At 51.5% G+C, this 12992-nt stretch overlaps 1 protein-coding gene across 8 annotated transcripts in view; it reads left to right on the top strand.

Annotated features, from left to right (window-relative positions):
- Window positions 1-12992, top strand: part of TECPR2 (tectonin beta-propeller repeat containing 2) — a 128933-nt gene that overhangs the window by 70348 nt on the left and 45593 nt on the right. For all 8 annotated transcript variants that reach the window (XM_064292945.1, XM_064292944.1, XM_003408859.4 and 5 more), the window contains 6 exons: window positions 1232-2196; window positions 4122-4305; window positions 6087-6260; window positions 7938-8118; window positions 9532-9673; window positions 11911-12151. In XM_064292945.1, coding sequence (XP_064149015.1) covers window positions 1232-2196; window positions 4122-4305; window positions 6087-6260; window positions 7938-8118; window positions 9532-9673; window positions 11911-12151 — 1887 coding nt within the window. The remainder of the gene's footprint in view (window positions 1-1231; window positions 2197-4121; window positions 4306-6086; window positions 6261-7937; window positions 8119-9531; window positions 9674-11910; window positions 12152-12992) is intronic.

The raw sequence follows: 12992 nt of genomic DNA, 5'->3' as shown, positions 1-12992 counted from the left end.
CCTCAGAGCAGAGGAGGCTTCCAGAAGTGAGTACGCCCCCTCCCTCAGAGAGCAGAGGAGAGTTTCAGAAGTGAGCACGCCCCCTCCCTCGGAGCAGAGAAGGGTTCCAGAAGTGAGCACGCCCCCTCCCTCAGAGCAGAGGAGGCTTCCAGAAGTGAGTACGCCCCCTCCCTCGGAGCAGAGAAGGGTTCCAGAAGTGAGCACGCCCCCTCCCTCAGAGAGCAGAGGAGAGTTTCAGAAGTGAGTACGCCCCCTCCCTCAGAGCAGAGGAGGCTTCCAGAAGTGAGTACGCCCCCTCCCTCAGAGAGCAGAGGAGAGTTTCAGAAGTGAGTACGCCCCCTCCCTCAGAGCAGAGGAGGCTTCCAGAAGTGAGTACGCCCCCTCCCTCAGAGAGCAGAGGAGAGTTTCAGAAGTGAGCACGCCCCCTCCCTCAGAGCAGAGAAGGGTTCCAGAAGTGAGCAGCCCTCCCTCAGAGAGCAGAGGAGGCTTCCAGAAGTGAGTGTGCCCCCCTTCAGAGAGCAGAGGAGGGTTCCAGAATTGAGCGCTCCTCCCTCAGCAGAGGAGGGTTCTAGAAGTGAGCACCCCCGCCCCTCAGAGCAGAGGAGGGTTCTAGAAGTGAGTCCCCTACCTCAGAGAGCAGAGGAAGGTTCTAGAAATGAGCACCCCTCTCAGCAGAGGAGGGTTCCAGAAGTGAGTGTGCCCCTTCCTTAAAGCTTATCCATGTATGCCATTTGTCAAAGCAGAAGCTCTGTCAACGTGGATGGAAATAGTGAAAAAACGTACATTGCTCTCTAGGTAGAACAGTTTATCTTTAGTGTTGAATATGCTACCAATGATGGGATTTAACATTGAATGGTTTAACTTTTCACTCCTCGGTGCCCATTAAATTCCTCTAGCGAAAGATCACTGCCATACTGAAGGGAAATCTCATCAGATTCCTAAGCGTTTTAATTAAAAAAAAAAAGCGTGAGATCCAGTTGAGCATCTTGCTTTGCCGCTTTGATTTCCTTAGTTGACATTTCTCATGTGTGATCTCCGGGTCCATCAGTGTGTGGTTCTTGCTCACAAAACATTCCTGCATTAGGGTTGTTGTGTTTGAGAGGCTTTGTCTTCACCAGCTAAAAACGCTTCGTGTAGAATTCGTGTTTTATGGAGCCAACATTTTGTTTTACTTAGTCTCTTCCTGTTCGCAGAGTCGGACCTTATTTGAAACTTTCTTGTTTTAAATCAGAAAACGGGAGCAGGAGCGCCTGCCACAGCTCCCTGGAGTCGACCCCCTGCTGCGAGCTTCCCAGCGGGAGCCCGCACTCCCTGACCTCAGACTTGCTGTCCATGACCTCCAGTATCCTGGGCAGCAGTGTGGACCAGCTGAGCACAGCGTCCCCCGACAAGGAGAGCAGCCTCTGTGGGGAGCTGAACGGTGGCCTGCCAGGGAACAATGACTCCGAGACATTTAGTGTGCTGGAGATCCCTGAGCCCACTCCTGACTTCCTGGGTGAAGAGAGTGAGGACAGGACTGAAACCCCACAGTGTGACCCTACAGGTGGTACGGACACACGCCGGGGATGGCATGATGCACCCTTGTTCCTGGGGGACGATGTAGACACAGAACTCGGAGAGGAACAGGGTCCTGTAGAGGATGGGCCCAGCCGAGAGCAGTCACCCTTCCAAGAACAGGACAGCTCTGCTGAGTTGCACGAGGCAGATGAAATGGAGCCTGACGCCCCCCTCCTGGGCCCTCTCACTGAGCCTTCTAGCCTTGGCGTAGCCACAGGTGTGGAGCAGCTACCGCCTGGGCCCAGGGCTAATGGGGGCTGCGCCACAGAGCCCAGGGAGGAGCAAAGCTTCCTGATGGGTGTTGGGGGCCCGAGCCTCCTCAGCCCACATCCCTGGCATGGTGTTCCCAGAGTTGACACACCTCATGCAGAAGTGGCTGATTGCAGATGTGACCAGGGGAGCACAGGGGGAGAGTTGAATCTTCCAGTCTCTGCCTCGGCACTCAGTGTCCACGGGCCTCAGCTCGAGCAGCCATCACGGGACCAGGTTTCAGCATCCAGTGACGAGGAGGACATCTATGCCCACGGGCTTCCCTCATCATCTTCTGAGGCCAGCATGACGGAGCTCGGAGGCAGCCGCTCCCTCCCGGACCTGGCTCAGCAAGGCGCAGGCGCCACCGGGCTGCTGAAGGCAGACCAGGTACGTTAGACCAGACTCAGGAGGCACGCCACGGGCCTTATTCTTTCTGGCAAGAGTGGTTCTTTCCTTCTATTGAAAGAAATCCTGTTCTTACTGTAAAACCCATAGGCAGGTGTATTTGGAAGTCTGGGCTTTAGGAGGATTTTTACAAGGGCCCACCGTGCACTCAGTGATTGCTTCCCCACAGGAATAGGGTCCCGCTGTGTGCTCAGTGACCCTGTCCCTCAGGAGCAGGGTCCCACCATGCCCTCAGTGACCCCTGTCCCATAGGAGTGGGCCCTCCCATGAGCTCAGTGACCCCTGTCCCATGGGAACGGGCCCTACTGTGTGCTCAGTGACCCGTGTCCTTCAGGAGTGGGCCCTCCCATGAGCTCAGTGACCCCTGTCCCATAAGAATGGGCCCTGCTATGTGCTCAGTGACCCCTTTCCTGCAGGAGTAGGCCCTCCCATGTGCTCAGTGGCTCCTGTCCTACAGGAGTGGGCCCTGCCGTGTGCTCAGCGATCCCTGTCCTACAGGAGTGGGCCCTGCTGTGTGCTCAGTGACCCCTGTCCTACAGGAGTGGGCCCTGCTGTGTGCTCAGTGACCCCTGTGCTATAGGAGCAGGCCCTGCCATGTGCTCAGTGATCCCTGTCCTATAGGAGCAGGCCACATGGACCCCTGGACTCTCAGTGACAGTGATCTGTGACATTGGCTGAGCTGTCACTCTGTGCAGACTCCACGCTAAGCACCTCACAGGTTAGCATTGGCCTCTAAAATCAAAACTATCAGAGAGGTCCCATTAATGCCTCATTTTACAGAGGAGGGAACTGAGGGTCAGGAAGGTACATGGTTGCACAGGGTCACACAGCCAGCGATGGCAGGGCTGCCCTAGGACCTTCCTCAGCCTTAGCTGAGCCGTGTTAAAGGGAAGTGTGCAGCTTACTTGCTTTGAGATAAAAGCCAAAACAGTAGCCCTTCCGATCACTCTTCCTGTGGTTGTCCATCGGGCCGATAGTGCCTCCCACATGCCAGGCGAGGACACGGATACGTGCTTGTACCATCACGGTTGAGTGGGCCTCAGGCTATGGTGATGAGTGGGCACGGGGGCATAGGGGGCATCTCCCCAACAATGGAATGCTTGCCAGGAGGCCAGGGCTGGGGCCCAGGGCTGGGGTTCTAGGCCAGAGATTTAGGTGGGAGGGATCCTGGCTCTTTGAAGGGCCCACATCAGCGTCATCTCCCTCCCTGCTCAGGTTGTAGGAAAGCCAAGAGATCTAGCGAGAACTTTTTTTTAGGCAGCATGGTGAAGAGGGTCAGGTCGAGAAGGGGTGGGCACCATTCTCTTTGAAACAGTGAACCTCCATATGTGGGTATTTGTGCAAACCCGTTGAGTTCCTTTGCAGTTTAGAAAATGATGAAAGACTCCCAGCTGCAAAATTCGAGCAGACAGGGTGTCCTGGCCCAGCCTGGCCTGCAGCAGCCTTCCCACATGGCGTGCCACATGTCCAATGGTGGGAACGGTGCTTGAAGACACAGGGTGAGAAGAAAGCGGCAGTGCTGCCCCTGACGCAGCTAACAAGGGTTAAATGCACAGAGGTCGGCGTGCCTGCTTGCGGCTGAGAACACACCTCTGTGTAGGGTGGTATAGCCCTAGCCTAAAACCAGGTCTTTTTCAGTGGATTTTGATGATGTGTTGTAGACGTTAGGAAGTTTTCTGTAATATGACAGTGTCACCCAGGGATGTTATCGGGTCCTCAGAGGAATGACAGCTCCCATTTCAGGATGCTTGGAATAGATGGGAGCCCAGAGGGAGCAGGGCAGGCTCTGCCTGACTTCTTAGCCATCCGCTCAGCTCCGCCACCCTCATGGTGTCCTGTACACTGTTCTCACTGAACAAGGGCAGCCCCAGCCTCTGCCGCAGACTCAGCTGCTCTGTCCTTGTCAGTTTGCAGAGAGCTGGATGGGCTACTCGGGCCCCGGCTATGGCATCCTCAGCCTGGCAGTCTCCGAGAAGTACCTCTGGTGCCTGGACTACAAAGGCGGCCTGTTCTGCAGCGCGCTGCCAGGCACGGGGCTGCGGTGGCAGAAGTTCGAAGATGCCGTCCAGCAGGTGGCAGTCTCGCCTTCAGGTTAGAGTCGCAACAGCTTTCATTGTCCGCTCCTGCCTGCTGATGGGGGCGGGGGGCACCTCTCGCGCCCACCCCTTACCCCCATGGGCCAGGGACCGATGCTTACTGCTGCACCTGTCGCGAGTTAACAGGTAGCATAAACAGACGCTCAGGTGGATGCTTCTTTTTTTTTTATTTCTTGCAATGGTGACACAGGAACATGTTTTTGTAAACTACAGATAGGTTGAATTTTGTGGGGTTTTTATTTTGAGGGATATTAACATACAAGCCCCTTATAAAAATAAACGTGTTCCTTTTCCTCAGTGTTGCCTTGAAGCAACTAAATGAATAAAGACTAGCCTGTAGTATGTTGGGTACGTTCATGTGATTTCGTTTCCGTTTCAGAAAGTATTTTTTCATGGGCTCTATGCTTTGGGTGAATAGTTACTCCCTGACGGCAAAAAGGAAACCCATTCGTTCTGTCGTGCCATCGTCAGATCAGTTCTGGTGAATTGGAGTGGTGGTTCCTGAGTGACGCGCCCTGTGAGGTTGCTGCCTCGCTCTTCCCTCTTGCTGCTGGCCACTTCATTTCCTGTTCCGAGGGGAGGAGCGAGTCGCAGGAGAGGAGGTACCAGGAGTCTGTGTGGGTTTGACTGCAGTAATCCTGCAGTGACCTGCTTCATTGGTTAGGTCACGGGAACAGACGGCCGACTGAAGGTCTGCAGCGTACCATTGAGGTCGTTACTGTGACTCGTGCTCTGTAACTTTTTTGTGCCTCAAGATGAGTCTCCCTCCTAGTCATTTGTTCAGGGTTGCTTTTCTTTTCCTTCTCTCACCGCTCATTTGGGAAATAGTTTTCGGTAGAGACTAGCTGAGATAATAGCCCTCACCATGAACTGGCGTGTAGTCACTGTGGGTTTTAATCCTTTTTCTCTCCCTGTCTTACCCGTAGACTTTTCTCCCTCGCCCCTTAGAAACTTGGGCTCTTTCCTGATGATGATAATTACTTTGTGTTTCCAAACCACTAAATCTCCTTGCTCCCAGAGCAGCTCCATCTCCACTGGTGCCTGCTCTCAGCTGAGGCCCTCTCAGGGCCCCCAGAGCCCCTGTGCTGGCGTCAGGGTGGCTGTGGGCTCTGGCGCTGGGCTTGCCCCTCTGATCTTCTTTCAGCTACTCACAGCAAATGCTCCAGCCAGCCGAGCTGCCCTGGTGGTAACACCCTGACAAGGTCTTGCTCTTTCCTGCATTGTCTTGTGCCACCACTCTCCATTTGAAGTACCATTCCTGCCTCCCCTCCCCTTTCTCCCCACTTCACCTCAGACTATCCAGGTCCCTTTCCAAGTGGAGAAGGCCCCTTCGCTGACATCTGGAGCTGGTCCAGAGGCGGCCCCTTCTTTGCATCTCTGCGCCATGTCGTCACCAGTCACCCGTGGCCTGAGGACACATCTCTGGGTGCTTGTCTTCCAGACTGGTGCTGTTGGCAGTGCTGCTCCTCTGGGTGGTGATGCCTGGTGCACCCAGGTCTGTGGGCTGCTGGCCTAGGCTCACCTCTGATTTTTACAGTAACCTGTAAGGGACAGATCACCCCCATTTTACAGATGAGGAAACAAGGCTTGGAGATGTTAAGTAGCAGGATGTCTAAAGCCTCACAGCTAGTGGGCAGCAGCTTTGTCAGACCTGGCGGAGTGGGCTCTTCCCACCTCGGGGTCTGAGCTCTCCCCATGGTACCTGGAATGGAGCTTTGCGTGCAGATACTTCTCAGTACCTTCTGGATAAGGAATAGAATTATTTTCTTGCTACAGGAGCCCTTCTCTGGAAGATTGAACAGAAGTCCAACCGCGCTTTTGCTTGTGGAAAAGTAACCATCAAGGGAAAGCGGCACTGGTATGAAGCTCTGCCCCAGACAGTATTTGTGGCCTTGAGCGATGACACAGCTTGGATCATCAGGACAAATGGAGATCTGTACCTGCAGACAGGTGAGTGTGGGGTGGGGCTTACCTGCAGACAGGTGGGTGAAGGCAGGGTCAGGTGCCCATCAGTCCTGGTAAAATTGCTTCTTGCTGTGCCCTGCTTTGTTAGTGACGTATCTAGTACAGTCACGGTGATTAAGATGCTGAAAATCAGTTTACGTTAAAACACTTCTGGAAAAAGTATTTGCCACTTGGAATTTACAAAGTTTCCTCTTATCGACATGAATTCAACCCAGGATATATTTGGGGCAAGAATTAATAAGATGGTTTAGTGAGGTACAGAAACAAAGTCATCTTCTCCCTGTGGCTAACCTTTTGCTGATCACCTGTCCTGCAGTATGAGATCTTAAGGAAAGAATACAGAGAAATAACGTTAGAGCCAATTATTCTGCAGCACAAAATCTTAAAGAAAGAATATAGAGAAATAGTATTAGAACGATTTTTCCCCCTTTAAATGTAAGTGATTGGATTTTTCAGCCAGGTCAAAGTCAGCGTCTAGGTCCTTATTTACATGTGGGTCAGAAAAAAGCAACGAGAAATAATTGGCTCGTAATATTTTTTAATAGCAGTTCACCTTGTCCTAGGAAACCGCCCTGAGGGAAACCTTTAGCTGCTGGAAGAGGCGCAGTGGGGCTTGTTTATTAAAAATAAAGTAACGAGAATCTGTGTTCACGTGCTGTTGGCAAAATGGGAAGTGATTTTCCAAAAGCAGCGTGACTTGTCAGTGTTGGGGAGGAATCTGGGCCAGAGCTGCTGTTTGGTTGTCAAGAGGCTGGATTGGATTTAGGTAAAGATCAATCTTCTAACAATTTAATAGTGCAGATTGCAAGGGAGCGTTTCGACCTCTGTTACAAACTGTTATAATTTATTGGGGAGAAAATATGAGTAATAAGACCTGATAAGACTTAAGGTGCAGGCGGAGGCTGCGGACTGGGCTTTTGGTGCTGGCTGTTAGCCAGTTCCCCTGAGGGTGGCCTCGGAGTGCAGGTAGCCGTGCCTGACCAAGAACCCAGAGGAGGAGGGGAGGGCCCTGACTGTGTGGATGGACTGAATCCTGGCCCCTCTGGGCTTCAGATGTCGTCTAGGAAATCGAGGCCTTACACTAAAGGACCAGCAGCACACGTGTCTTAGGCTTTCATTTTACCAGCAGAACTTTCACTCCCTACACACACCAGGTAAAAGCCAGGAGAAGGGGACCCGCTTTGTGGAGGGCAGATGGAGGCCTTAGACGCCCCCTCCATTCCAGCAGCAGCTGAGGCCCCTCTGGCCATCAAGGCTGCAAGGAGCACAGCTGTTCAGAGCAGGAGGCGGCCTGCCCAGCTGGCCAGCAGCTCTGAAGGCTGCCCTCGGCCCTGGGCCCTCCTGGCTCTGCCTCGGCTGCTCTCCTGCTCTCGGCTTTCACAGTTTCCTTTCAGAACTTCCTAAGCTACTTCAAGACAGCAGAGGATCCTGAATTGTCATTGCCTCATTTTTCAAAGAGTTCCTGAAATTGCTTCATGTAGATGTTACATTTAAGCAGAATTTAACCATTTTACATTGACTAAACCTTAAAAAGTACCTATTATGAAGGTAGATAGCAAAATATCAAGAAAGGGAAATAAGCAAACAACAATACAAATGAGGTGTGCAGTCCTAACTATTGTCCCATTTGTCATGGGGCCTCCCTGTCCATCTCTCCGGCAGGCCTCAGCGTGGACCGCCCATGTGCCAGAGCCGTCAAGGTCGACTGCCCATATCCGCTGTCCCAGATCACAGCCCGCAACAGCGTGGTGTGGGCGCTTACGGAGCAGCGGGCCCTGCTGTACCGCGAGGGCGTGAGCAGCTTCTGCCCCGAGGGCGAGCAATGGAAGTGTGACATCGTCAGGTAGGAGGACCAGAGCTTCCGTACCCTTCCTGTGGCTGTAGCCTGACTTGTGGTGAGGCGGTCTTGCAGGACTTTACTGGGAAAGATGGTCCCTGGAGGTTTCCATGGCAGTGGTGTTCTCTTGAGTCCTTAAGAGCGGCCAGATCCTGAGACACTTGTGTGCCTTCATTGGCCCAGGTAGCCTGGATGGGCTGAAGCTCAGTTAGAAACTGCTGCTGCACAAGCAGGCATCGGGCGGCCCTGTATCTCCTGATGGGCTCTCCATCCAGGGCTGCCCCTTGTCAGGCATTTTCTGCTCAGAATCTGGAGTGGTTTAGGGCCAGGTGTTTTTCTTTACTTTGGTCTAGTCAGTTGAAATTAAGTGATTTATTGGATCACTTTTAATATTCAAGATTTTAGTTACAGAATTATCAAATCAGTTATATTAATAGTCCTCAGAAAAATTAGATTGGCATATTCTTGGTTTGGGTTTAGCAACCCGGGAAGCTTTTAGTGAGTACCGGAGTCCCTGGGTGGTGCAGACAGTGAAGGTGCTCGACTGCTAACCAAAAGTTGGAGATTTGAATCCACCCAGAGGCACCTGGGGAGAAAAGCCTGGCAACCTGCTTTCGAAAAATTGGCTGCTGAATACCCTCCGGAGCACAGATCCACTCTAAGGCGCGTGGGATCGCCATGAGTCAGAGTTGACTTGCCGGCAACTGGTTTTGGGGTTTTATTGTGTGCCAGGACTCCGCTGGGGGCACAGGGATGCCTGAGATACAGCCCTGCCCTCACAGAGCTCCCAGTCCAGCGGGGAGACACCGAAGTCATCAGTGCCAGTTAGCATAACCAAAAACCCATTGCCGTCGAGTCAATTCCAACTCAGCGACCCTATAGGACAGAGTAGGTCAGTTAGTGGATGGTCCTAAACACGAGGAGGTGAGGGCGGGGTGCAAGGTGTTGAGGCCTCCCGACTGCCTGCAGGGGTTGGGAAGGCAGCATACAGAGTGGCCTGTGGACGAGGATGTCCCCAGATGGACAGGGTGGGGCAGGCGTTCCCAGGCGAGAAGACCGCACCTGCCGCAGATAGCTGCCGAAGGGCCTGGCACATTCAGGCACTTGGAGTCGCTCATGTGGTGAAGGAGGCGTAAAGGGATGGAGGTGGTCAGGCCTCAAGCTACTTACGTGCCTGCTTGTTTTTTCTTAGGTCATTTTCTTGAAGAGCATTCCCTACCTTTTGGGTCTTCACATAAGCCGTTCAGAAGCTATTATGCATTGGAACAATTTATGTTGCCATATAATTTAACTCAAAACTCAAGTCCCCTGCCTCAAAAATGAGGATAAGCTCCTTGAGAGTAAGACGTGCTGCCATAGCTTCCACACCACATCCTCCTTGGATGGTGGATGCTGACTCATAAGCTCTCTCATTTCCAGTGAGAGGCAAGCGTTGGAGCCTGTCTGCATCGCCCTTGGGGACCAGCAGACACTCTGGGCCCTGGACACCCGCGGAAACCTGTGGTTCAGAACCGGCGTGGTTTCCAAGAAGCCTCAAGGAGACGACGACCATTGGTGGCAAGTAGGCATTCTGCTCAGCACCATGTGCTCGGGGCCTCACTCAGCGGGTGCACACCCCCTTCCAGCCCCCTGTGTAAGGAGATTGGAGCGGTCAGGTTAAATGGTAGTAGTCACTCTTGCTGTCCGGTGGGCTGGACTTGGCTGTACATGAGAAACACCAAGGGCTTTTCATTACATCCTCTTTACTTAAATAAAGCAGGCTTTGTTTTTTGGTGTTGTGTAGAAGTTTATCATTATGTTCTAAGTAAACCCAGTAACATCCATCTGAAGATTTAGGTAATGATGGTGTTTAATTCTGAAAAAACATGCTAAGAAAAGAACTAGACAATAGGTTTGAAAATCCCAACCCACAATTAAAATTCATCTCTCTCTGCATGTTCAAAAGCCCTCTAAGTAAATGGTGTTGCAACAAAGAAAGGCATTTTCTCACATGCTCCCAGAAACGGAAACTTTGAGAAAGAGGAGGGTGCGATCAGGTTAACCTTCCGTGACTTGGTCCCGGCAGGGTGACTAAGCTGTATTTCTGAAGGAGCGGGTATGCTCTTCTCTTTGCTCCACTTAGTGCTAACTGAGTCTCCACCGTCTCCTGCAGTGATGAGTGCAGGCTTTGCTGGCAGGCAGCAGCTCTGGAATGTGCAGGGGGCCTTAAATACTCACCTCCATCGGCTCAGGTTGTATCGTCACCACAAACTCGCCCTGAGAAGGCACGCGGGAAATAACGTATCTGCTCTTTGATGAATATGTAGAGTCTGCATGTGTCTCTAACTAAATACACTAGATGATGCTTGAAAAGGTTACACAAATGACTTATAACACTTTCTGTTTTTAGAACTATATTTGTGTGTGTGTTATGTGTTTACACACGTGTATGTATAAACATATTTACCAAATTCTGTTTTTAAGTAGGATAAAGAAAACCAAATGTCATTTTATATAATATTCAGAACATTACCTTTAGAGAAATTTAATTGAGAAGAACCATCTTTAGAAGTGGAGTTATTTAGTTACTAGGGTACTGATTTCTTTGTTGTGCTATGTAGCCGGTTCTTTTTTTAATTTGTGTCCTGCTTATCTGCAAATCTTAGATGCTAGGACCTGATCTGTTATAGATTTTCTGTGTGACCTTGGCAGGGTCCCGAAGTCCCCAGGCTGAGCAGGAGGGATTAGCTGGGCCCTGTACAAGCACCCAATGCTGAGGGTGTGGATACGCAGTCTCAGGAGGCAGCCTAGTAGGCACAGAAGCCCCCCAAGCTGCCACACACAGCAAGACGGGCACACTCCGAGGCCCCAGAACCCAGCTGGCTTCCAGAGGCAGCGGCATCCCAGCACTCTGTGGGTGGTCTGTGGGGACCACCCACCTAGGCATGCTGTGAGCTCATGGAGAACATGAGATGGGCTACAGGCTCCGCAGCAGAGCCCCTAGAGGGTCCAAACCCCCCAACATTAATCAGGGCTGAGTCCAGTCAGGGTAAGGTGTTGCACACTTACATTATTTGTACGTGATTTGTGCAGGTAATAAAGTGCTTGTCTTTGATTATCATGAATTAAATTCCCTACGATAAATGATGTCACTCCCACTCACCATTTCATTGTGTGTGCCCTGGCAATGTGGCCTGCACGAGGTGGTTATAGGGACAGGGCCTTTGTGCTATGGACCTCCTCTATGATCAGAACCCATAGGGCTGAGTGAGACAAATGAGGGAAAGCCATGGGGAGTCAGAACTTCTAAGGCCAGCGCTGACCAGCCAGAGAGCAGCTCCTCAGATGCCCAGGTCGAGGCTGGTTTATGCTGTTGGCTTGCTGTAGTCAGTAGTCATCCTGGTTTAGATCATAAATCATTTGATCACCTTACTTATGGGACCTTTTTCAACCCAGATTATGATTCTAAGTATTCTACACTGTTGTCCATTGGACGTACCTAAGTTTAAAAGGAAAATTATCCTTTCTTACTCTGATTAGAATGAAAGGTATTGTGGGAGCCAGTGATATTTAATTACAAACGTAATGCGTTCTTGCTGTGACATCTGTGGACTGGTAGCAGTAATGACAGTTGGCAGCACGATGGTGTCCTGGTGGCCTTGTTTTGACCCTTACGCAAACGTGTGTGAGTGCACGCGCGAGTGTCTTGGTGTCTGGTCATCTGTGACTGGACATGCAGAAGCGTGGATGAGGCGGCTGGCTCACAGGAGCCACACGTGTTGGCACTGAGAGCCGGTCTCTGCTCGCCTCCCTCTCCAGGTGAGCATCACAGACTACGTGGTGTTTGACCAGGGCAGCCTGTTCCAGACAGTAATCCATGCCACGCACTCGGTGGCCACCGCAGCACAAGCGCCCGTCGAGAAGGTGGCGGACAAGCTGCGCATGGCGTTCTGGTCTCAGCAGCTGCAGTGCCAGCCCAGCCTCCTGGGCATCAACACCAGCGGCGTCTGGCTCTCCTCGGGCAGGAATGAGCTCCACGTCGCCAAGGGCAGCCTCATAGGTGGGCGGGCTGTGGTCTTCTCCACGCTGGCTTCATGGGTAGCCTCACCGGGGTGCAGACATTTAAAGAGGAGCTTTACAAGCTCGACTTTCGTATTTAATTCAGTGCCATTGGTATGAATGTTTGTAATCGAGGCATGGTTTATGCTTTGTGAGCACTTGTCGTTTTTTTCTTTTTTTGGAGGAGACATTTCAGCTTGTGTTTTATATCTTTTTAATTTGTGGTAAATATATAGGTAACAAAACACTTGCCATTTTAACATTCTTCACATGTATGATTCAGTGACATTAATCATGTTCACGTTCAACCATTTTTATGTTTTTACTCTTCACTCCTGAGTCTCAGAATCCCTGTGTCAGGATGGTGTGTGATCTGTTACCCTTGGGAGCCCATTATGGTACAAGAAGAGCAGATGAGCCCATTGTTAGGTTAATAGTTTCACATTTCAATGAGAAATTCCACCCAAACCTAAAACCTTTGGAAGACCCTTATAAGAGAAGACTTCCATTCCCCAGAGAGAAAATAGAACTGAGCCCTTGTAGTGCTGTAGTTAAAGTGCTCATCTGCTAACCAAAAGATTGGCGGTTTGAACCCACCAGCCGCCCACAGGAGAAAGATGTGGCAGTCTGCTTCTGTAAAGCTCAAAGCCTCGGAAACGCTATAGGCAGTTCTACCCCGTGCTGTAGAGTCATAAGGAGTCAGAATCCGTTCACCAGCAACAGGTTTTGTGGTTTGGGTTGAAAATGGAAGGCTCTGGCCAGATCTGTGACGAGGTGTGAATTCACAAGGATGGGTGCGTTTCTGTGAAGGGCTCCTCAGCTCTTCTCTCCAGTGGGCCTAC

The sequence above is a fragment of the Loxodonta africana genome, chromosome 10 (genome assembly GCF_030014295.1).
Source record: "Loxodonta africana isolate mLoxAfr1 chromosome 10, mLoxAfr1.hap2, whole genome shotgun sequence".
Taxonomy (NCBI): domain Eukaryota; kingdom Metazoa; phylum Chordata; class Mammalia; order Proboscidea; family Elephantidae; genus Loxodonta; species Loxodonta africana.
Note: the sequence above shows the minus strand (reverse complement) of the source record. Positions and strands in the feature narration are given on the sequence as shown.